We start from the raw sequence: 24371 nt of genomic DNA on the forward strand, positions 1-24371 counted from the left end.
AACTTTTCTTTCCTGTTTGAAAGTGAAGTAAATGAATATTTGGACTCCATAAGATAGTCATATATATATTCAGATATATATGATATTATATTGATGGTGATATTATTATATATTGGAACTCTTCTAACTGTAAGTGATGCTATGAATTGGACTGCTTGTGGATTAGCCTTGTTGGACTTTGCAGACTGTATTTATTTTGTAGTTGTGTGTATGTGTATGTGTATGTGTATGTGTAGGCCTACTTGTATGTGTTGTTTGTAACTGCAAATGCTTTCAATAAATTAATTGAAGGAAAAAAGAAAGGGGGAAAAAACTCATTTAGCAGCAGGACTGATGATGCCAGGGTCAGAGTCATTCTGTGAGTGTCCAGCAGGGGGCGGCAGGGCTCCGCCCGGCCGGCCGCAAACCCCCGGGAGTGAGAAACAGAACAAGATGCCACACTGCAACAGAAGAAAGAAGAAGAGTCATGTGACTGAGCAGCTGCGAAACAGGAAGCTGTCCACTCAACCCTCAACTCAGCTCCAGTAAGTGAAGTTTCATCTTTTTATTTACGTGTTAAACACAATGAACCGTTTCAGTATTAAGATCGATAACTTTCTGTAATATACAGTATGTCTGTAGACTCTGACCTCACTCTGACGTGTTCTAACCTAGTTCTATACAGTCTATGTTTCTTACCTAGTTCTATACAGTCTGTGATTCTTACATAGCTAGTTCTAATACAGTCTATGTTTCTTACCTAGTTCTATACAGTCTATGTTTCTTACCTAGTTCTATACAGTCTATGTTTCTTACCTAGTTCTATACAGTCTGTGATTCTTACATAGCTAGTTCTAATACAGTGTATGTTTCTTACCTAGTTCTATACAGTCTAAGTTTCTTACCCAGTTCTATACAGTCTAAGTTTCTTACCTAGTTCTATACAGTCTAAGTTTCTTACCCAGTTCTATACAGTCTAAGTTTCTTACCTAGTTCTATACAGTCTATGTTTCTTACCTAGTTCTATACAGTCTATGTTTCTTACCTAGTTCTATACAGTCTATGTTTCTTACCTAGTTCTATACAGTCTAAGTTTCTTACCCAGTTCTATACAGTCTATGTTTCTTACCCAGTTCTATACAGTCTAAGTTTCTTACCTAGTTCTATACAGTCTATGTTTCTTACCCAGTTCTATACAGTCTATGTTTCTTACCTAGTTCTATACAGTCTATGTTTCTTACCTAGGTCTATACAGTCTGTGGTTCTAACCTAGGTCTATACAGTATGTGGTTCTAACCTAGGTCTATACAGTCTTTGGTTCTAACCTAGGTCTATACAGTCTGTAGTTCTAACCTAGGTCTATACAGTATGTGGTTCTAACCTAGGTCTATACAGTCTGTGGTTCTAACCTAGGTCTATACAGTCTTTGGTTCTAACCTAGGTCTATACAGTCTGTAGTTCTAACCTAGGTCTATACAGTCTTTGGTTCTAACCTAGGTCTATACAGTCTGTAGTTCTAACCTAGGTCTATACAGTCTTTGGTTCTAACCTAGGTCTATACAGTCTGTAGTTCTAACCTAGGTCTATACAGTCTTTGGTTCTAACCTAGGTCTATACAGTCTGTGTTTCTTACCTAGTTCTATAAAGTCTATGTTTCTTACCCAGTTCTATACAGTCTATGTTTCTTACCTAGTTCTATACAGTCTATGTTTCTTACCTAGGTCTATACAGTCTGTGGTTCTAACCTAGGTCTATACAGTATGTGGTTCTAACCTAGGTCTATACAGTCTTTGGTTCTAACCTAGGTCTATACAGTCTGTAGTTCTAACCTAGGTCTATACAGTATGTGGTTCTAACCTAGGTCTATACAGTCTGTGGTTCTAACCTAGGTCTATACAGTCTTTGGTTCTAACCTAGGTCTATACAGTCTGTAGTTCTAACCTAGGTCTATACAGTCTTTGGTTCTAACCTAGGTCTATACAGTCTGTAGTTCTAACCTAGGTCTATACAGTCTTTGGTTCTAACCTAGGTCTATACAGTCTGTAGTTCTAACCTAGGTCTATACAGTCTTTGGTTCTAACCTAGGTCTATACAGTCTGTGTTTCTAACCTAGTTCTATAAAGTCTATGGTTCTTACCTAGTTCTTTACAGTCTGTGGTTCTAACATTAACAGTAGATTAAAGATTCAGATTATTTAGCCTCCATAAACCTCTTTAATACCATCTGTGCTTTGGGACAGGCAGTCTGTCTGATTTAACATGTCATATGAAGTGAATATGTGTGCATAATGAAACCCCCTCATATACTCACTGTACACGTCAAGGTGTCAGTGACTGTCCCAGCCAGCGTGGGTTACAGTTCAGTACAGTGACAGTTGTGAATATCATAACCTCGGTGATTGTGTGAAAGGACTGCGTGCTGTGTGTGTATGTGTTGCAGACATGGCTGCTCTGGGCAGGTTGAACACATGGCTTCCTGCCCACCTGCTGCTGCTGCTGCTGCTGCTGGGGACGCTGAGCTGCATCTCTGGTGACTCACTCACTCTCCTGGATATTATCTCTGTCTGTTTCAATGACCCGTGAAGATGTACAGGTTCTGAAAATGTTCAGTCACCCTTGTAGTAACCTCATGATGATGATGGTGATGATGGTGATGATGGTAAAACTGTAAACAAATATGCCCATGCACTAGGGCTGGGCGATATGGAGAAAATCAAATATCACGATATTTTTGACCAAATACCTCGATATTGATACCGCAACGATATTGTAGTGTTGACTATTGGTGATTTCACAAAATATTTACACAATGAGATTTTTGATAAATAATCATCAATAATGTGGATAAAATGACTAAGTGGGTAAAGGCAAATAATAGAACAGTTATATTATACAATATCTAGTCTCATTTCACGATATCGATATAATATCGATATATTGCCCAGCTCTACCATGCACTGTTTCTGGGAGCATCTTGGATTGAATGTCCAATGATTATTATTCTGTGTCTGTCTGTCTGTCCGTCTGTCCATCCATCTGTCTGTCTCTTTGTCTGTCTGTCTGTCTCTGTCTGTCTGTGTGTCTGTCTGTCTCTTTGTCTCTCTGTCTGTCTGTCTGTCTGTCCATTTGTCCTCCAGAGTCCAGAGTGTTCTTGTTTGCTCCAGAGTCTGTCACACTTGAGGAGAACTCTAAAGCCAACGTCACCATTACCACCAGGTAACCATGTGTGTAGCGTTAGCGTCTTTCACTCCCAAGCTGACACCATGTTGTAGGAGGCTTATGATGAGTCTGCAGTTTCTGTTTGATTGGCTGTGTCTGTCTGCGCGCCCGTCTGTCTGCCTGTCCTTTATTAAAGGGGGATTAACACCAACCCTTTTACAGTTTCCTGTAAATCCAGGAGCACTTTCAGTACAGTTGGATACACAGCTCAGTTTGTTGGGTGTACAGTAATCTGTTGGGGAGAGTTGCATTGGCCAGGCCACATTGTAACATTGTAACATTCCGTCTTTGACTCGTTTCCTGCTTTAGTTACTCTTTAAAAGCCATAGCTTCAACCTCTGCCCTACTATAGAATGTGGTTAAGGAAGTTATTGAATCAGTGGTCTGTTAATGAGTGAGTGTGTGGCAGCTAAAACTGGAAAAACATGTCAAACCAGGTGTGTGTCTGTTCCACAGCAGTGCTGGGCCGCACGACAACGCTTTGAAACACTAAAAAGGCAAAAAGCTCAGCAAGTTAAAGCTATAGTGCGTAGTTTTTGTCTCCCCCCATGAGGAATTCTAAGTCATGACAACAACACTGTCGGCGCGTCCACATGATACAAGCCTTCCGTGATCGCGCACGCGCCCCCACCCCTCCTCCACACAGCTGCTAGTAGCCAAGGAGGACACGGAGGATTAAAAAAACATGACGGACTCTTCAGAAGAGGTCATTATGGTCACTTGAGTTTCTGCGCGCGAAAGTCACCGGACGACGCAATCTTCTGAACATAGCCATTCTGAGAAATCCAGAGAGAGTTGTGCGGAGCTGATAGTCTTCATTAGCTTTGTAGCAACTCATTTGGCAACGGCTTGAATGTAACGGACGTTCATTAATATCAAAAAGTTACGCACTAAAGCTTTAAAGAAGTGAAATCTAGATCCCGGTCCTGTAGCTGTCAGGGCTCCTGTGGTCTGTGGAAGCAGCTGTCAGGATCAGCGTTGTTCTGACTGGACTTGTGTGTCTGTCTCTAGTTCCCCTGTCAACCAGTCGGCTGTCATTTGGTTCAACGTGACCTTCAGCTCCAAGACAAACTACTCGTCTGTGATCAGCGTGCCTGAGCAGGTAACCGATGCAGCAGTGAACCTACAGTCTGGATACAGGTTCAGATGCTGAAGAGATGGAACGGAGAGGAGGACGAATCCTAATTTAGCCTGAGGCACGCTAACAGTTGAAGTACAACTCGAGAGCAAGTCTCATCCCATTGTGTTTTTGGTGACCCTCACTTTACCTTTCCTCTAGCACAGAGATCTTCAACAGGGGGTCTGGGATCCCTAGGGTGTCCTCAGAGTCAATGCAGGGGGGCTCTCCAAATTATTGTTAAGTTTCTTTAAAAAATTCAAAAGTCCTATAATGAATCCAGCATATTATTAGCTAATATAAATCCCCACTGATGATAGGCTTACTGTCCTATAGGTAAGGTAGTCACTAAGATCCACAGACCCAGTTCATCCTAAAGATTGACTGTGCCACATATGTTTAACATTAAAACATGATCTATAAAATCATGCCAACTATTATTATTATTTTAATAGTATTCTATCCACTTAAAATGTATATGTAAAGGCTTTAGGCTGCGCTACACGTTACTGTAGGCCCAGTTTAATATGCAACTTCATTTTATACGGTATATTTAGTAAACCTTCTCAGTCCCTACCCCCACTTTCTGCTAAAGCCCAAAACAGTGTCCTAAGCCCCTCCCCCCACAAGGGAGAATGAATGCGTGTGCATAAGCAGTGATTGACACGCAGTTATACACCCCCCCCACCCCCCGGCCCTGATTGGTGCATCTGAACAGGGAGCGGTGGGTTTTTGCAAATCGCACTAGGTGGTAGGTGGTGCCAGTCAGATTTTTTTTTTTATTTTTTATTACCTGCTTCATGTAGTTCTACATGGGTCAGTTTCAGCAAATATGACAGAAAGTTAGTTTTATAAGGCTTACCTACTGCACCTTTTAAAGAAGGAGAAACAAAGCAACAATGGTTTTCTTATTTCCCTGGGCTATAGAGCTCCATTATTGTCCACAAAGATATCAAGATCAAACACAAAGCCCAGATCTCTGTGAGCAAAATGAATCATACATACCATATTATGCTCATTTTCAGGTTAATACTTGTAATTTGAGATTGTATCAGAATAGGTTTACATGGTTTAATTAAAAAAAAAACACCATATTTTTCTTGTGCTGCACATTGCTGCAGCTCCTCTTTTCACCCTGTGTCAGCTCTCTGTTTTAGCTACAGAGTGAGACCTCTCAACTTCTGTAAGATATTTGTTGTCAGTAGCACATGCTCAGTAAGGATTACGTGAGCTAGCTAGCTGTTTCTCCAACTTAGGCCTGTACAAGGCAGGGTTAGCCGGGAGACTTCTTCTAAATGAGGGCGCACTTCCAACTTTGCGTGGAATACCTGCAGAACAGGGACGTGTAAGTAGTTCTATACAATTTATTTTGTAGATTAGGGTGAATTTGTGTGTGTTGTAGCAGTGTTTTGCCATTGTGAACGAGCTGGCATGCTAACGGTTAGCCCCCTAGCTCCCTTGTTTCGGCTAGTGACGTAGAAAGCCGTGAAGATTTTGAACAGCTCACCCGGAGACTGAAGGCAGGTTACATTCAGAAACCCTGTCTCTCACTCAAAACAGCATGGATGTTTGTTTTTTTCAAAGTTTATATGCGTGTGAAAGCACCAGAGACACAAAATAACACCCCAAATCCCAGAAAAAGTGTTTTCTTTTCATAATATGGGCACTTTAATCTCAATGTACTCGGTACCGGCCCCCCCCCCACCCAGGAGCTGTCGACTGAAAGCTGTTGTGCTTGTTGTTGAGGTGTTGCTGCCCGCGCAGAAGTCCTCGCTCACCTTCGACGTGACGGCCCACGATGTCGGCCAGGTGACCACGTACCTGCTCAGCAACAGCACGGAGCTGGACAGGTGGGTGTGTCTGACGCCGCTTGCACTGTCCCGTCACAGAATCCATCCCATCTCACTGCACACGTCTGACCCGCCTGCTTCTCTCTCCTCCAGCCCGTCCGTCAGGATCCACTTCCTGGTAGTCCATAGCGACATCCTGTCTGTGTTCAGTCAGGTGATTGGCTGGATTTACTTCCTGGCCTGGTCGGTGTCCTTCTATCCACAAGCCTGGGAGAACTGGAGGAGAAAAAGGTAGTCTCATTCAGCTAAGTGTTCGGGACATTTCCCCCTCTGCGGATTTGCTCAAGCAAACTAAATTAGATGGTGTTTATATACTGTCGGATATTCTCGACACATTACCCTAGGAAGCACTCAAAAGTTTGGGGTCACTTAGAAATTTCCATTCCACTCCATTATAGACAGAATACCAGCTGAGATCAGTTGCAATTCTGTAAGCACATAATGTAATCTGAAAACTGCTGCCCTGGTTAAAAAACAATGCAAAAAAGGGTTCTCCAGTGTTTTCTCAGTTAGCCTTTTAAAATTATATCAGATTAGTAAACCGAATGGGCCTTTGGAACATTCGATGAATGGTTGTTGATAATGGGCAATGTTGATATTGCATTAAAGATCAGCCACCCACTCAGATCAGCTGGTATTCTGTCTATAATGGAGTGGAATGGAAATTTCTTTGTGACCCCAAACTTGTGACCGGTAGTGTATACTCTACACTGGCTAACACATCCAGCTCCAAGGGCTCTCCTTGTATTTATTAAACTAGAATGCAAATGTGTCATTTCACTCAAACTGTCAACATGAATCCGTTTCTGAATCATTTTAAGCCTAAAATCCGTCCCGTCATTTAATTCCTGATAATGGACACCTTGTCGGGCATTAACCCTTAGATATTAACCATGTCGATGTTAATAAAATAAAAGTGAGTCCGACTAATGATAGCGACGTGTTTGTGTTCAGTGTTGTAGGTCTCAACTTTGACTTCCTGGCTCTCAACCTAACTGGCTTCATCGCCTACAGTGTCTTCAACATAGGACTGTTCTGGGTGCCCTATATAAAGGTAACTTTGTCCTTTTTAAAGGGACACTACACTGTGTTTACTCATGATGCTCAGTCTAGTACTGCTGGTGGACTGTATTATTTTACAAAACGGTCTTTCAGAGCGTATTGTCCTTTGGCTTAGTCTACGTATTTGGGAACATGTGCCAACAAGACCAAGATAAATTGCAGCGTTTTGGTAAAGGCAGCGAGCAAAATTATTGGATGTAGTCAGACATCAGTCACTCAGCTATGGTCAGATCTTATTGTGAGTGATGCTGAGCAGATACTTAAAGGTGCCCTGCCACACGTATTTCATTACTTTGTGGTAATGTCTGAAGTTCTACCATGGACTCTGTAACATTTTTTTGTGGAAAGAAATACCTTGGTTAGCTTGTTTCAAGCCATTCTAGCATGGTATAGAAAGCCTGCAGGAAGACTCGATTTGTGCCAGTTCTCATTAATATTCAACGAGCTAAGCTGCTTGACTCTGAACAGCTAGCCAATGAGAGCCTGGCTATCAGCATCCTTTACCCAGCGCAACTGGGCGATCTCATGAATAGTAATGAGCTCAGGCAACATGATGTCAAGACTGACCAGCTTTTGTAATTGGCTCGATTTCTCCGCTTATTTCTTTTCAGTGGCTAGAGCTGACAGAGGAGGTAGCAGTTCATTTTCACATTCACCACATAACACAAATACATATGGACATAGATATAGAACAATATGGACCTAACATATTTCAAAAAATGCAAGTAAAAACGGTTTTGTGTGGCAGGGCACCTTTAAGGATCCTACCCAGCCCTTATATAGGAGGTTCCAACTCAGCAATCATGGCAACAGTAGGCTGCTGCAAAGGTCAATTCAAACCAAAAGGTTTAGCGTGTCATTTGTCCTCTCTGCTATTAGACTTTTTAATGAAAGACACAGGACAAGATAATGAATTGTATTGTCAACTCTTGTCTCTCTTGTTTTTCATTAATTTGGAATGTTGCCTTAGGTCTACATTATGTGTTCCAAGTAGTTAATCAATCAGTAGCAGACTGATTGATTGACTGAAGTCTAAGTGGGGGAAGGCTGTGAGTTGTGTTCATACTTAACTATTTATTTCTAAATGTTAGTGTGTGTGTGTGTGTGTGTGTGTGTGTGTGTGTGTGTGTGTGTGTGTGTGTGTGTGTGTTTGTGTGTGTGTGTGTGTGTGTGTGTGTGTGTGTGTGTGTGTGTGTGTGTGTGTGTGTATAATGTTAAATGTGCTGCACTTTGACCAAACAAATTTCCCAACTCTGGGATAATAAAGTATACTTTGACTTTTGCTGAGTCCCTGGGGGAAATGCTGAATCAATCCACACTTCTTCCAGACACGAGGAAGTGAAGGGACTTTGCTCCTTAAAGGGATACGCCACCGTTTGTTGAAATAGGGCTTATCACGGTCTCCCCGCATTTTTTGTGCATGCATTGTTTTAGTCCGGTGCAACACCGGCAGCGCCGCCGCTAGCTAGCTTAGCGTAGTGAATGGAATCCTATGTTGCCGGTTAGCATGTTGTGAGTAAAAGTGAGCCAAGAAAAGACAAAAAAAGCAACCTAATTACTTGCACTGAGACAGTTGGCCCACCTATCTACAGCCAGGGTAGACCGTGATAAGCCCCATTTCAACAAACGGTGGCGTATTCCTTTAAACCAGCAGAGGAGTTGTATTGTTCCACAGATAGAGAAGGGTGCTCCGCAGCAGTAAACAGGGTCTCCCAGGTCACCGTCAGGGATGTCAACAACACAGCGTTTGTCTGGACATGTTCATGTCTCCATATTTCCATGAAGGTTTTCTACCCCCTTCCTCCGAGCTGTTAGTGAGCAGGGGTGTGCTGTGTCTCTGTCTGCAGGAGGAGTTCCTGACGAAGAACCCGAATGGAATCAACCCGGTCACCGCAAACGATGTCTTCTTCAGTCTCCACGCTGTGCTGCTCACTTTGGTCTACATCAGCCAGGCTGCTGTGTACGAGGTAATGTACACAGGCTCACATCTATCTCAGTGTTCAGAAGGGCAGATTGTGCCAAATATCCAACCAATGTTCTCTGGTTTATCAGTGAAGGAGGCTACGAACTACTCCTGCAGACTCAAATCTCCACTAACAGGGAAGGATCTAACCCTACCTAGTCTCGCTTTGCCAGACCTTCCTTCACATAGCTGCGGAGGAGGGTCTGGCTAGTCCACACAGCAAACCAGTAGGTCCTGAGGTCCGTCTGCTATCAGCCGCTGTCGGGTTGGACTCTGTGGTGTGTGTGGGGGGGGCGGGATGCCGCTTCTTTGTGAATGTTAGCGGACTCCATTTCTAAGATAACGTTAGCTAGCGATGCACGCTGCGAGCCCGACAGAATTCGGCCCGAGCCCGACAAGTACATTTTGATTGACAGCTGTCAATCAAAATGTACTTGTCGGGCTCGAACATTATTATTCAAATGTGCGCACGCACGCAGCTCTTTTGCCTTTTATCAGGAATGAGTCACTTGTACACTGGCTCATTATTCTCATTATGCACATGGTCAAAAGTTTTCCACACCCCAGACTTTGCTTTCTTTGCCAGTGCAACCACGACGTAATCGCCAGAGGCCAGCCTCCGTTTCACCTCCTCAGCATCCATTTTCGGACTAATCGAAACGCATCACCAGACCGTTCATTTACCACGCAACCCAGGAGCGCAAGCCCGAGCCCGGCCCGTGTAAAATGATAGAAATTAAGACCGAACCCATCGGGTTCGGGCAAAGATCTTCATCTCTACTCGTAACAGCCGTGACATCACATCCTTTGGATTTCCCCCCCGAAAATCCATCCCAAGTCCTTGACAAATCAGTGCACAGGCTGTTCTAGGCAGCTGAGAAAGTCTCACTGTTTAAGATGCGTTACAATCCGTTCACCCATTGGCAATGGAAATCCATTAATACACATAAAAGGTTCCACACGCAGCCTCTAAGTATTTGATTGTGTCATTGTGTCCTGGATTCTGTATCCGTGTGTAATGGTCTCTTTCCCCTGTCTCTCCAGAGGGGGGGTCAACAGGTGTCCCGCACAGCCGTGTTCCTGCTGGTGATTGGCTGGACCTTTGCCCTGGTCAGCTTGTTTCTTGCCGTGGCCAAACAGATCACCTGGTTGGATTACCTCTACTATTTCTCCTACATTAAACTAGCCGTCACTCTGATCAAATATGTGCCGCAGGTAAGCTCCACCCACTCGCTGATGGTTTACGCTGCAGCCGTGCACTCGACACGGGAACTTAGTTCAAATGTTGAGTTTGTTGAGTTGTGGGATTTGAGACTAGCCTCGCGGTAGCGCTGTTCTTACTCTCCATGCTAAAAACAATCCAGTCCACCTCCCTGACACGCTCCGTTTCATAAGGAAAGGACTGTTGCATTGAATTACAACGTGCACGTCTTTCTATATACGTCTATTCGCTCTATAGAAAATGTACTGACAAAAAGGATGCAATGCCGTTAATTGTGAAAATGACCAACATATACCATGAGTGCGTTTCAGTGCTGTTCCTGGAACGGTGATCAGTTCAGTGTTACGTTCCATCGTACCTACTGTAGGATGAATGAATGTATGGCCGACCGGTGCTTACGGTGTTGCTGTCTGTCCAGGCCTACATGAACTACATGAAACAGAGCACTGAGGGCTGGAGCATAGGCAACGTGCTGCTGGACTTCACAGGCGGAACCCTCAGTATCCTGCAGATGATCATACAGTCCTACAACAACGGTAACTATGTTATGCTCTATCCTCGCTCTGGTGCCGTGTGCAGCATTTGTTCCATAAAAGGGCCACACATTCCACATCAGATAAAGGGGGCAGAAATCTGCCTACATGTTATTCATCAGATTTATAAAGCCGCTCATATACCTGATTCTGGTTTATGAAGCTCGATCATTGCGGAGCTGCACGTGCTCCGGCCTCGTTCCCACTCTCACAGGTAGCTACGAATGGATATATTATGGATACTTGTCCAGCACGCATTAACGGCAAAGAAGAAAAAAAGAATTGTAATAAAAATGTGTGAAAAATGCTCTCATGGGTCTGCTGGTGATACTGGAGTTAACCCTTGTGTTGTCTTCCCGTCGACCGTGTAACCTGTTGTTTTTCTGGATCAAAATGTAAAGGTCCCATGGCATGAAAATTTCACTTTATGAGGCTTTTCAACATTAATATGAGTTCCCCCAGCCTGCCTATGGTCCCCCAGTGGCTAGAAATGGTGATAGGTGTAAACCGAGCCCTGGGTATCCTGCTCTGCCTTTGAGAAAATGAAAGCTCAGATGGGCCGATCTGGAATCTTCTCCTTATGAGGTCATAAGGAGCAAGGTTACCTCCCCTTTCTCTGCTTTGCCCGCCCAGAGAATTTGGCCCACCCATGAGAGAGAGACATCATGGCTTTCAAACGAGCAAAGTGGCAGTTGGTCAAGGCCACACCCCCACCCTCCACCTTGCCCCCTCCCTCTCTCCTCCTCAATAGCTACAGACACAGAAATGGCACATCCTAAGGAAAGCTCATTGTGGGACTGGCTCTAGTGGCTGTAATTCTGTACCAAGGCTGAATTTTGGGAAGGAGACTTCAGATACAGTATTAGGGGACCACTAAGGTCTATATAAAAGAGACTTCAGATACAGTATTAGGGGACCACTAAGGTCTATATAAAAGAGACTTCAGATACAGTATTAGGGGACCACTAAGGTCTATATAAAAGAGACTTCAGATACAGTATTAGGGGACCACTAAGGCCTATATAAAAGAGACTTCAGATACAATATTAGGGGACCACTAAGGCCTATATTAATGCATCCAAAAAGCAGCATGTCACAGGACCTTTAAACACTTTATCTTTCAATGTTTTGGTCGTCTTTTTCGACAATTTTGTAACTTTTCCCGACGTTTTTGAAGCTTTTTTTTCTCTACGTTTTTGAAACCTTTTCCGATCTTTTTGTTCATTTTTTTCTGCGCTTTTTTTGACGGGTTTTCCGACATTTTTGTCACTTTTTTGCTTGCCATAAAATTGAATAAAACACCCAAATTCAATGAAAGTAGTGAACTGATCATTTATTTTACTTGCGAAAAGCGTTGTATATGGAACCATCCACGTTATAACTTTTGACAATTTGGTTGAAAGAAACCCAAATTTCTGATACAGAAACTTGTAGAAAATATGTCAAATTTGACCCAAGGACAACAGGAGGGTTAAATGCACTTAGTTTAGCTAATGTGCTTGTACTTGATTCTTGCTCTCCGGAGTTTAGTGAAAGCACTTAATTGGATACAAGCGACCGCTAAATGACATGTAATGTAATGTAATACTGAGCATACTGAGTGAACTGACTGCAGCGTCTCTCCTCAGACGAGTGGAGGCTGATTTTTGGCGATCCTACGAAGTTTGGTCTGGGCCTGTTCTCCGTGGTGTTCGACGTCCTCTTCATGGCTCAGCACTACTGCCTGTACAGACAGCGAGCGGAGTACGAGCCTGTCGCCGGGCAACAGGAGGACTGATGTTGGCGCGGGACACACCGTCCAAAGACTCCCAATCACAAGACTCAGCTCCTCTGAGTCGACCAATCAACGACTGGGCTGAGGAGAAGTCACGCAGGTGTCACGATGATGTGTGGCAGAGGTCTCTGCAGCTTTTACACGTTTACACTGATTTGTATTGCCGCCTTCTTTTATATATCTGCAGCAGAACTTGTCTTTTTTTACCACTGTCTGAAAAGAAGAACAACTGATGTAATGATGACAATGTAAAAACGTTTAATTAAATGCAATATCACAACAAAAAAACATAGCCTGTTTGAGTTAATATAATGACTGGATGCTGGTGGATAAACTGCCAGGTCAATAATATCACACACATGGGCGCAGATCATTTCGGCAGCGCTGCGGAGGAGGGTCTGGCTAGTCCACACAGCATTCCTGGATGCGATATTACCAATCCCACTATGGCCACGCCAAGACCCGCCCTTCATTAGCATTTATTGGCCAGGCGTCCATGAGAACGCAAGGTAACGTAACCTCATTTGTACAGGTCCTATCCCCTGACCAGTCGGCTATCCTAACCTTAACCACTCGAGGTGAAATGCCTAACCCCAACCAATCGAGCTGCTTTGTAGGGCGGGTCTTGGCGTGGCCATAGTGGCGTTTTGTAATTTTTGCTTCCTGGATAGGGGAAAAACATGCTCTGGTGTATTGGCATTTCTTTAAACCAATCACAATCGTCTTGGGCGGTGCTAAGCACCAGGAAAAGCCAGCTTTGCCGCTGCAAAAATAGCCTCGGGAAGGAACTTGTTTTGCTGGAACGCGTACGTTCAAAAGTAGTTTTAGTCGTGCAACAGAACTGTCTGGATTTACCCTGCAGAGATCTGAGGAGCAGTTAACCATAGTCCTCAGAAATCCACTGGAGTTTAGAACGCCAACACAAAGGAAGAGTTAGGGGACAGACATCTGGCGAAAGCTCTGGAGGCACCGGAACAATCCCAAAAGTGGAACGCCATAGATATAGACTTGGCTTGTGTGACCAAACCCCATTAGAACAGTGTCTTTCTCGTGACTGAATCCAAATCGGGTCAGATACACAATGCCTTTCTTAATCTGCGTTCTTGTTGATCCCTTTAAATAGCAGGTGCCAAATGTGAGCTGTTTCTTCCCCCCCCCTGTTTACCACTACAGGGATCGTCAGGGCAACGGCAGCCAGCTGGGATAGGCTGGGTACAGTCAGCTCTGTCATTGTGACCAGTCATGTTCTGGAAAAGGTTAATCCAATGGCCTACACAGTTTTCATGATAATGTCATGTGAAAGCCACATTTGAAAGAGTTAACGTGGAGTGGACCGGAGAGAACTTGCTCCCTGAAAGACGCCAAACCTTCCCACCAGTGTCTTCAGGTGTGACCCACCTGGTTCATCCATAGCAGCTCCGAGTGTGTAGTTATTGTGATGCTGCATACCCTGGAATGATCAAATAGGTGTGTGATCGGGAGCGTGCCTATGTTCCCACATTTCTAAGATTGTTTTCCAAAATTAGGCCCACATTTCCTTTTTCATAAATTTGTATCAGGTTGTATCCCCCTGATCCTAAAAAAATGTTGTGGGAGGATAGGGCTTAAATTGAAGGGAAATGTAGGAACACAAGACCTAATTTTGAAAATGTCCTAGAAATGTGGGAACATAGGGCCTAATTTTAAGAAGAATCTTAGAAATGTGGGAACATAGGGCCGAGCTCATTAGAGCTTAAGTTGACCATTAAAAGGTTTGAACCTTGCTTACAGCTTAGATGTATTAGTATTATTGCTGTTGTATTTTCTGCAAGTTGTATTTCCCACCATGAAGTCTCCACTCATTTAGTTATTTTGTTGGTGTAAAAGTATTTACAGTTCATTTAAATATGCCAGATGGAAAAGTATGTCAGTGAAATACAACATATGTTCAAATGTGTAATTCTGTAATATGTGTTGCTTAAACCCCCAAAGTCTCAGAACTAATACAGGACACAAGGCACTGGTTGGTTGGGACTGATGATGTCAGCACTCACACACATCCAGACCTCATTCTTCCACAGCAGCATGGGTTCCCACACCATACTGCAGCCTGCTGTAAGGTCTGGCTGCACCACCGCCATTCCGGTTTTGAACAGGTTATTGGCTGCATGTAAACGTAGTCATTGTGTGTATTTCTTTATGAGAAGACCATCCTGTCTCTATAATGTCTGTATTTCTTAATGAGAAGACTATCCTGTCTCTATGTCTCCATGTTTCTTAATGAGAAGACTATCCTGTCTCTATAATGTCTCCGTGTTTCTTCATGAGTCTCTGTGTTTCCCTGGCCAGATATCAGACAGGCTCTCACAGCACATACATCATCATTAGTTACAGTTTTATTTTCTATTTACAACCAATTTGTTATATAAATATAATACATCATTTTTCAGAAAAGCTGTCAGGTCAATGCATACAAGATACAAGAGCTCGATCACAATGGGGTAAGGAGGTTAAATACACGGGGGGGGGTGGGGGTGGGTTGATTGGATTGGTTGACTCTAGAAAATCAACTGTGTGCACACGAGGACATGACAGAGTGACCGCACACAGAGAATGGGCAGTAAGACGAGACAAGCTCTGTCAGCGTTAGTGAACAATGTGTAAACGGCTCTTGTTAGAACGTCCCAGTGACGGACATTTCACACATGGACTCCAGTTTATTAGCAGATTGCGGTCGTTGCGTCAGTCCACAGGGTGTGCAGCTGTAGGCCCGTCCTGCTGAAGAGAAGCCTGGGATGGGATGAGGTTTGATCTGAGAGGCCGATACAGAGCCGGCTCTCTGCTAACAGCAGCAGTGTCTGCAGCCCAGCCGGCTCTGGTGTGGCGCTCTGAGTGTGTGTGTGTGTGTGGAGGGCTGGAGGGTCCCAGGCTGAGCCTGTGTGTTTGTGTCTGTGTGTGTGTGTGGGGCTGGAGGGTCCGAGGCTGTGTGTGTGTGTGTGTGTGTGTGTGTGTGTGTGTGTGTGTGTGTGTGTGTGTGTGTGTGTGTGTGTGTGTGTGTGTGTGTGTGTGTGTGTGTGAGAGAGAGACTGGTACAGAGAAAGGAACATGCAGGTGAAACTCTTTGATTCTCGGATGACGAAACTAAATCCTTCTGAGCTCCGTGAACTTATCATTGCTATAAACTGCAGCAGTTTGTTTTAAATACACCTTCTACCTCAGTAACTGTACAGACGTGTGTGTGTGTGTGTGTGTGTGTGTGTGTGTGTGTGTGTGTGTGTGTGTGTGTGTGTGTGTGTGTGTGTGTGTGTCCTGCTGTCCCTGTGCCCTCAGGCGCTGCTGCGGATGATGATGAGAGCAGGACTGGCCGTCTGCTGACTCGTCTCGCACATGGCGCCTCGGCCGGCTTGGCGAAGACTCGCGGCGTGTTGAGGTTGTAGACTCCCGGCTGGAGGAAGCAGGCGCGCAGGGTCAGGCCCAGCACCTGCTGAGGCCGCAGCTGCAGCTTGTACTGCGTCTGGCCCACCCAGGTGAACGAGCTGTGCACCTCCAGAGACTCGCCGCTGGAAAAAAAGGACACGCACGGGCCGACAGCTTAGAAAACACGCAAACGAGTCATCGTTGTCAACGCACTGTGAGACAGCAACATGTCTTCACCGAGGACACTGAGTGATGGGACTGAAATAAATAAATAAATAAATAAATAAATAAATATATATATATATATATTTATATATATATTTATATATATCCATTGTATAGAAAAGAAAGGAAGGATGGGATGGTTTCTCGTCTGAGGCTCTGCAGGAAATTAGTCCAGTCGGAACTAACCTTCAGCCTAATGAAGATGTAATCAAGCATTATGGGAATAATAATAACCCTTACAATAGACTAAAGGGAAGTATACTTTACTTCCTGGAAGTCACTCAGGGTTTAAAGCTGCCTTCAAACAGTCTTCTTCGCTTCAGCTCAGCTTTATGATAGTTTGAATTCACTTTCTCCCTACTCAGTCCACACTCAATGCCTCAGAAGGACAAAGCAAAAACAGGACTTTTTATTGCAAATACAAAAGTTTGGAGTCACTTGGACATTTCCATTCTACTCCATTACAGACAGAATACCAGGGCAGCAGTTTTCAGATTACATTATGTGCTTACATAATTGCAAAAGGCTTCTCCAATGTTTTCTCAGTTAGCCTTTTAAAATGATATCAGATTAGTAAACAGAATGGGCCTTTGGAACATTGGATGAATGGTTGCTGATAATGGGCAATGTAGATATTGCATTAAAGATCAGCCACTTCTTTCTACAACAGTCGAGAAGCCTTTTGCAATTATGTAAGCACATGATATCATCTGAAAACTGCTGCCCTGATTAAAAACACAATGCAACTGATCTCAGCTGGTATTCTGTCTATAATGGAGAGGAATGGAAATTTCTAAGTGACCCCAAACTTTTGACCGGTAGTGTATATTAAAAAGAAAAAACTGAAATCTCACAATATGTGAAAAAGGGAAGAGGTGTGAATACTTTCATATTGTTCTATATTTATATGGCCCTAAAGAACAATATTCATGTATATAACATTCCTCATATGACAAAATGAACTGAAAAATATATTATTCATTTCAAGAACATACAATTGTTTGTGGTTGTTTTTATTTTGTTGTATTATTTATATTTTATACAGAGGTTTTTTAAGTTTTTTACTGAACTTCTGATGTTACAATCTTCTTACATTTACATATTACTTTTAAAAATCACAGAAATGATAGCGGTATTATCGGGAACAATATGATATGGCATACCCAAATATAGATCAAATAAGTCATTTGTTCAGAGACTGACCTGGTGCTCCTGTGCCTGAGGTCGATGAGGACGTCCACCTGAGCCGAGGAGCAGTTGGACAGCGTGAGAGACACCGGCACTACACAGAGACTGCACACAGAGACAACACACGGCTCGCTTTTACTCCGACAACACGCGCTGACAGGGCTTTGCTCCCTGAGAGCCACACAAGTCACCACATTCGGTATCTTTCTGCTCGTACACATCTTCCCCAGCAACACCTGGCTAACTACAACGCCGAGCATTCCGGGGTGGGAGAAAAAGGGCTCTGGTTTTTTGCCATTTCTTTAAACCAATCACAATCTTCTTGGCTGGGACGGAGCAAAAGTGCCTCTGCAAAATAGCCTCGGGAAGGAACTTGTTGTGGTGGAACGTGTACGTTCAAAAGTTGTTTTAGTCGTGCAACAGAAAACTCAGATTGGACAGATAGTCTAGCTAGCTGTCTGGATGTACCCTGCAGAGATCTGAGGAGCAGTTAACCATAGTCCTCACAAATCCACCGGAGTTTAGAACGCCAACACAAAGGAAGAGGAAGGGGACGGACATCCGGCCGAAAAGAGGGACATCCGGCGGCAGTGGAACAATCCCGGAAGCGATATATTCTTTTCCTACTATGGCCACGCCAAGACCCACCCTTCAATCACTACTATTGGCCAGGCATCCATGCTTACGCAAGGTAACGTAACCTGATTTGTTCAGGTCCTATCCCCTGACCAATTGGCTATCCTAGCCTTAACTAGAGATGGTCCGATACCATTTTTTGGGTCCCGATACCGATTCTGATACCTGAACTTGTGTATCGGCCGATACAGAGTACCGATCCGATGCCAGTGTGTCATATATTTTATTATGTTTTAACAACTGTATACTACTATCCCTGTATGTGGATAGTAGTATGTGATATTATTTCTATCTTTGTTGTCTGTCTGGCTCAGGTTAAATTCTTTGTGAAACATGAACAAACAAAAACAATGAATGCCACAGAACTTTCTTTTATTCTCCAGTTTGACAGTCAGTTATAACGGAAAAAGAACATAAACTACTTTAACGTAGATTTTCTTTAGGGCTTTATTACGTGGTATCGGATCGGTGCATAAACTCCAGTACTTCCCGATACCAGTGTTTTAGGCAGTATCGGAGCAGATACCGATAGTGGTATTGGAACATCTCTAACCTTAACCACTCGAGGTCAATGACTAGCCCCAACCAATTGAGCTGCTATTGAAGGGCGGGTCTTGGCGTGGCCATAGTAGGGAAAAAGATTTGGCATCCCGGAAGTGGAATGCCGTGGATATAGACTACTGTCTATAGTCAACTTGTGACAATGTGAGCCCGTCAGGGCAGAAACAGCTCTTTTAGCGGACGGACATTAACCGCATGTAACTGTTAGAAATGGATTATACTGCAGCCCGTTTGGCGGCTGCAGGCTGCAGCATTCTCACTTAATACTGGACCGGTTTCAAACACTGCTGTCCCCATCAGTCACTTAGACACCAGCACGCGCCAGAGCTGCGGAGACAGCCTAAGGGCCGTAGAGCGTCCTGCCGACATCCTTCAGCCCACACTACAACAGGCACTGTCCATTCATCATGTCATGTCCCTGGGCTGTTCGCCCCTGTGTGGGCAGCATCCTAACCCTCACAGATCTACGCTGCTTAGCATTAAATCGAGCTGTGTTGTGTATTTTGGCTACTTGTATTCCAAGCTGGTTCGGTCATGTGTTACCTCCTCTTTCCATCTTTTCCATCTTCTAGTAAGGATGTGGACAGAACTGGAGCAGCTAACCTCTGGTGGCTTGGCCCGTCAGGCCAGGAAAAAGTGTGAGAGCATTAAAGGTGCCCTGCCACACAAAACCATTTTTTCTTGTACTTTTTGAAATGTGTTAGGTCCATATGTGTTTGTGTTATGTGGTGAATGTGAAAATGAACTGCTACCTCCTCTGTCAGCTCTAGCCACTGAAAAGAAATACGCGGAGAAATCAGGCCAATTACAAAAGCTGGTCAGTCTGACATCATATTGCCTGAGCTCATTACTATTCATGAGATCGCCCAGCAGATAGCCAGGCTCTCATTGGCTAGCTGTTAGCCAATCAGAGTCAAGCAGCTTAGCTCGTTAAATATTAATGAGAACTGGCACAAATCGAGCTGAATCTTCCTGCAGGCTTTCTATACCACCTTAGAATGGCTTGAAACAAGCTAACCAAGGCATTTTTTCCACAAAGAATGTTACAGAGTCCATGGTAGAACTTCAGACATTACCACAAAGTAATGAAATACGTGTGGCAGGACACCTTTAACAAAGTCCTCTCCAGTGTTGTAATGTAACGGAGTACAAATACTTCGTTACTGTACTTAAGTAGAAATTTCACGTATCTGTACTTTACTTCGCTTTTTAAATTTATGTCAACTTTCACTTTTACTCCACTACATTTCCTAGATAAAATGTATACTTTTACTCAGTTATATTTCCACTAAGCATCTTCGTTACTCGTTACTAAAAAATAAAAATAGAAGAAATGTGTGCGACTGCAGTAAGGGAGGTTTGGCGAATCACTGCTCCTAGATTGCATTACGCACGCTCCGCACGCCGCGCGCTCTATTTCAGCGCTTGTTTGTTGCTAAAGGAGGAGGAGGACACACAACTGAAACCGCCATGGAAGCACGAGCACCTACTGGAGGACCTCCCGTTATCGAAGACGACCACCCCGACGATAGTGGTGAACAGGGTAGTGGTGAAGATAACGTCATACACCCGTGGCTGTATTTGCAAGAAATGTTTCTGTACATTGATGTCAGCTCTAAAAATCTGCTGTTTGTTCTTTGAACTTAAGATAATTGTGCCTGAAAAGTCCTAGAAAAGAATGTGATTTTGATTTGATGAGTGAGATTAAGAAGATATGGGAACCCTGAATATGCTTTACAATAAGAAAGCCACAATAAAGTTCACAATAAAAGTTCTAACCGCTTGCTTTAAAAAAAAAAAAAAAAGCTTTTACTTTTACTTCAAATACTTAAGTACATTAAATATCAGAAAATTACTTTTGATACAGTATATATCAGATACTTTAAGACTTTTACTTAAGTAATATTCTAAAAGGTAACCTTCACTTCTACCAAAGTCTTTTTCTAGTACAATACTTGTACTTTTACTCAAGTATTGCTTTCTAGTACTTTATACAACACTGGTCCTCTCACAGGTAAATGTAACCCTACATGAAAACCTTTCTACATGCAGAGGGACCCTTTTTTCCCAGAGAGACATTTCAGGGTGCGTGCGTGCGTCTCACCTGTCCTGGACAAAAGGATGTGTGTAGGTCTCAGGGTAGTGCAGGTTGGTCTTGATGAGTTGGGACAGCTCTGCAGAGGGCGGGACGGCTGGAGGAGGGAGTTCGGATTTAAACTTGAGCAGCACCATCTCCTGAGCTTCCTGAAACCCACACACACTCAGAGTTACAGCGTGACAGCACATCATCCATTCACTTTTCAAAATAAAACCCCCTGAGGTATGAAGGGTCACGTCCACACACAGACATCAGCAGGACGGAGGCTATCACCGCCACCGCCGTTCTGCGCAGTCGTTACATCCCACAATCAGGACGTGAATGTTTCCATCAGCTGGTTTAAACGCTCTGCCTGAGCACACGGTTCCAGTGTCAGGAACGGGAGCCGACTGTCTGGACCTTCCTGCTGTCGGACAGGTTCTTCATAGGAGCGGGTCACCGAGAGGTGCCGATAACACTCTTTTATTTAGAGACTCCTCTACAGGTGTGTACAGCTGTGTGTCTGACATCTCTGGGGGAAGTTATGCTGGAGATCATGTACAGACAGTCCTCAGCTGCTTCACATGTTTAAAGCCAGTTTATTTTTGTGAAATGTAACCGGACAAAGCAGCTGATCTGTCACCTTATATTCACTTCAGCATTATTTATTCGCCTATTTGTAGCATGAACTCTTCATGGCTTGCTTAAATGTTGAATGAAAACACTGTGAGTGTTTCCTTGTTGCATGTTAACGTTAGAAAATAAAATCAAGTGGCCGGGTTAGCTCAGTTGGTAGAGCAGGCGCACATATATAGAGGTTTACTCCTCGACGCAGTGGCCGCGGGTGCGACTCCGACCTGCGGCCCTTTGCTGCATGTCATTCCCCCTCTCTCTCCCTTTTCATGTCTTCATCTGTCCTGTGAAAATAAAGGCCTAAAAATGCCCCAAAAAATAAGGAAATGTCTTGAACCACCTTTTGGTGACATTAATTAGGCCAACACAACACGATTGTGCAGCCGAGCCAGAGGTTTATATCACAGACAGGCATGTATGTCACTACATACTACACAATTTTTTGGGCTTTTCCACCTTTAATTTTGACAGGACAGCTAGGTGAGAAAATGGAGAGAGAGGGGGAAGACATGCAGGGAAATAGTCACAGGTCGGATTCAAACCCTGGACCTCTGCATCGATGCATAAACCTCTCAGTACATGTGCGCCTGCTCTACCCACTGAGCCAACCCGGCCACGTTCCATGAGCGGCTCCTGTTCATCATGCTGTTGATACACGCTCCACACTTCCTGTATTTGTTTCAAATTAAAAGCCTTGTAGCGTGGCACGGCCACACGGAGTCCCTTCAGTTCCTAAGACGTGAAACATTGCAGGGACATGATGACGGCTGCTGCCGCTGGAACGTCACTACAAAATCCAGTTTGGCTGACACATGAACACAAAAACACTGTCCGTGATCCACAAATCATTCTATTGTTCAATTTATTTATTTATTAGCCTTTATTTCAGCACGACTGTGCGTGTACCTCTTTAGGAGTAAGAGAGCTGGCCTCCTTGCCGATGCTCTGGAGCGCCACATGGAGCTGGCCCTCCAGGATCAGCTGTTTGTTGTCCTCCACCACGTAGGCCTGAAAACACACACACACACACACACACACACACACACACACACACACACACACACACACACACACACACACACACACACACACACACACACACGTTCCAAGACAATCTATTTAATTGTGTGGAACAAGGGTCTTGAGCCCAAACAGCAGCCTGATCAGGCTGTCCTCTGACTGATCTGATGGACACTGAGCTCTGGGTACGTACCTTCCAGATGACGATGATGTTGAGGTCCAGCTCGTTACACTTCCTGACAATGCTGCTGATGTCAGCGGCTCGGTCCTCAGCGGGGACACACTGACTCTGTCTGCTGCAGGACGTCCTGGACGGCGCCTCGTCCGCTCGCTGAGACTCGGAGGGGCGACAGCCCCGGAAGAAGAAATCTCCGCAGGGCGTGGAGGAGCTGATGATCTGCCGGGAGACAGCAGGGAGATCACCGACAGCGTTAGCCATGTGCTACCATCGGCTCATCTGCATTTTCTACGTCTCCCCGATTGCATCTAACCGTCCCGTCTTGACTGCCCGAGCACCTGACCGGTTTTTATTCTACGCTCTCATTCGGATCTATGAACCGGCTCTGCCAGGCTCCGCGCCTTCTAACCGGCTCCGCCCAGTCTACCAGGCTCCGCCCACAAGCCCTGCCCTGTATCTCCGGCCCCACCCCTTCTCACAGCGTAATGCCACCTGAAGCTTTTATTTACGCTTTAGGTCTATTTTTCCAACAATATATGTATATAATGTATACATGTAATAGAAACGACGTAGATGCCCAATAAAACTACTACTTTACTACATGACTGCAACTTACTTTATTTTAGAGTTTTAGCATTGGTTTTATCACTTTAATTATTAAACTTTTATCATCTTTATTTTCGTATTATCCGACATGGCTCGGATTTTATTCTTTACATCTTGTATCCTTGATTGCGGTTTATTTGTTGAGTCGGTATTGGGTAGTCCTTATCTTAACGTGTAATGAGGTTTCAAGTGTATGTCCACTCTGCTTTCAAACTTTTTTGTCAAAGCTTAAAGTTTATTAGATTATTAGATTATTGGGGGGGGGGGTCCCGGATGAGGAGTAACACAAACCCTGGCTATAATCAATATTTTTATTTCAACAATGGATCCCATGATGACGTGTATGTTAAAAGGTGCTTCTTGTAGCGAGGACGCCAGAGACAAGACAGGAAAAGCTGTAAAACCGCTTCCTGCTCAGCAGCGGCCAGCAGGTAGACCCAGTTAGAGACCAGCTGGAGAACATTTAGCAGCTGAAAAGAGTGAATACTGGGGGCATCAGGTACACATAAACATGACTCCAAATGAATGCTAGTGTTGCTCCATGTCTGGCTGATGTTTTAAAGTGCTCATATTATGCTTTTGGGCCTTTTCCCTTTCCTTTATGTGTTATATATCTTTTTTGTGCGCGTTATAGGTTTACAAAGTGAAAAAGCCCAAAGTCCCCCCCAAAGGGACTTACCATCTTCAACAGAAAACACTGTTCACAAACTGCTCCAAACAGCTCTATTGTAGTCCAGCCTTTACTTCAGAGAAAGACGTGCGTCACTTTTTAACATGTTATAATGCTCGCCTAGCTGCTAGCGTGGCACACCCTCATACTCTGCTTCTGACTGGCTAGTAGTCCTTACATAGCTACTGCGCATGTGCGACTCCCAACAAAGATGGGACAGAAGTGTGATGCCTCACTCTGTAGCTAAAACAGAGAGCTCAACACACAGGTTGAAAAGAGGAGCTGCAGCAATGTGCAGTACAACAAAAATATGGTGTTTTTTGAAAATTAAACCATGTAAACATATTCTGATATAACCTCCAAATACAATTATGAAGCTGAAAATGAGCATAATATGAGCACTTTAATAGACTGAGCGCTCAGTTATTGCAGGTTGAAATGCTTTGCACAGAGAAAAGGTCAA

General features: G+C 44.0%; 2 protein-coding genes across 3 annotated transcripts in view; one reads left to right on the forward strand and one right to left on the reverse strand.

Moving 5' to 3' along the window:
• The first annotated feature begins 398 nt into the window (after positions 1–398).
• On the forward strand, positions 399–13006 carry ctns (cystinosin, lysosomal cystine transporter). Of its 2 annotated transcripts, XM_039810154.1 has the most exons (11): positions 399–524; positions 2419–2508; positions 3116–3194; positions 4209–4299; positions 6061–6164; positions 6258–6395; positions 7119–7218; positions 9074–9193; positions 10234–10404; positions 10830–10947; positions 12573–13006. In XM_039810154.1, exons 2-11 carry the CDS (start codon positions 2421–2423, stop codon positions 12719–12721), a joined length of 1158 nt encoding a protein of 385 aa, XP_039666088.1. In that variant the 5' UTR covers positions 399–524; positions 2419–2420; the 3' UTR covers positions 12722–13006. The 2 variants fall into 2 exon arrangements, with proteins under 2 accessions (XP_039666088.1, XP_039666089.1); XM_039810155.1 differs by lacking the exon at positions 399–524 and having other exon boundaries at positions 2400–2508.
• Positions 13007–15889: 2883 nt separating this feature from the next.
• Positions 15890–24371, reverse strand: part of trappc8 (trafficking protein particle complex subunit 8) — a 33485-nt gene continuing 25003 nt past the window's right edge. The window contains 6 exon segments of the mRNA XM_039811190.1: positions 15890–16091; positions 16094–16257; positions 17543–17632; positions 20829–20968; positions 22341–22442; positions 22648–22851. Coding sequence (XP_039667124.1) covers positions 16024–16091; positions 16094–16257; positions 17543–17632; positions 20829–20968; positions 22341–22442; positions 22648–22851 — 768 coding nt within the window. The 3' untranslated portion in view covers positions 15890–16023.

This window comes from Perca fluviatilis, chromosome 9 (assembly GCF_010015445.1).
Source record: "Perca fluviatilis chromosome 9, GENO_Pfluv_1.0, whole genome shotgun sequence".
In the NCBI taxonomy this organism is placed as follows: Eukaryota; Metazoa; Chordata; class Actinopteri; order Perciformes; family Percidae; genus Perca; species Perca fluviatilis.

What these genes read in the sequence shown, in the direction of transcription:
- ctns (XM_039810154.1), top strand. Translation starts at nt 2,421, where the DNA reads ATGGCTGCTCTGGGCAGGTTGAACACATGGCTTCCTGCCCACCTGCTG. An exon ending in TGATCAGCGTGCCTGAGCAG is followed by an intron (nt 4,300 to 6,060) that starts GTAACCGATGCA and finishes CTTGTTGTTGAG; the next exon opens with GTGTTGCTGCCCGCGCAGAA. An exon ending in TGATCAAATATGTGCCGCAG is followed by an intron (nt 10,405 to 10,829) that starts GTAAGCTCCACC and finishes CTGTCTGTCCAG; the next exon opens with GCCTACATGAACTACATGAA.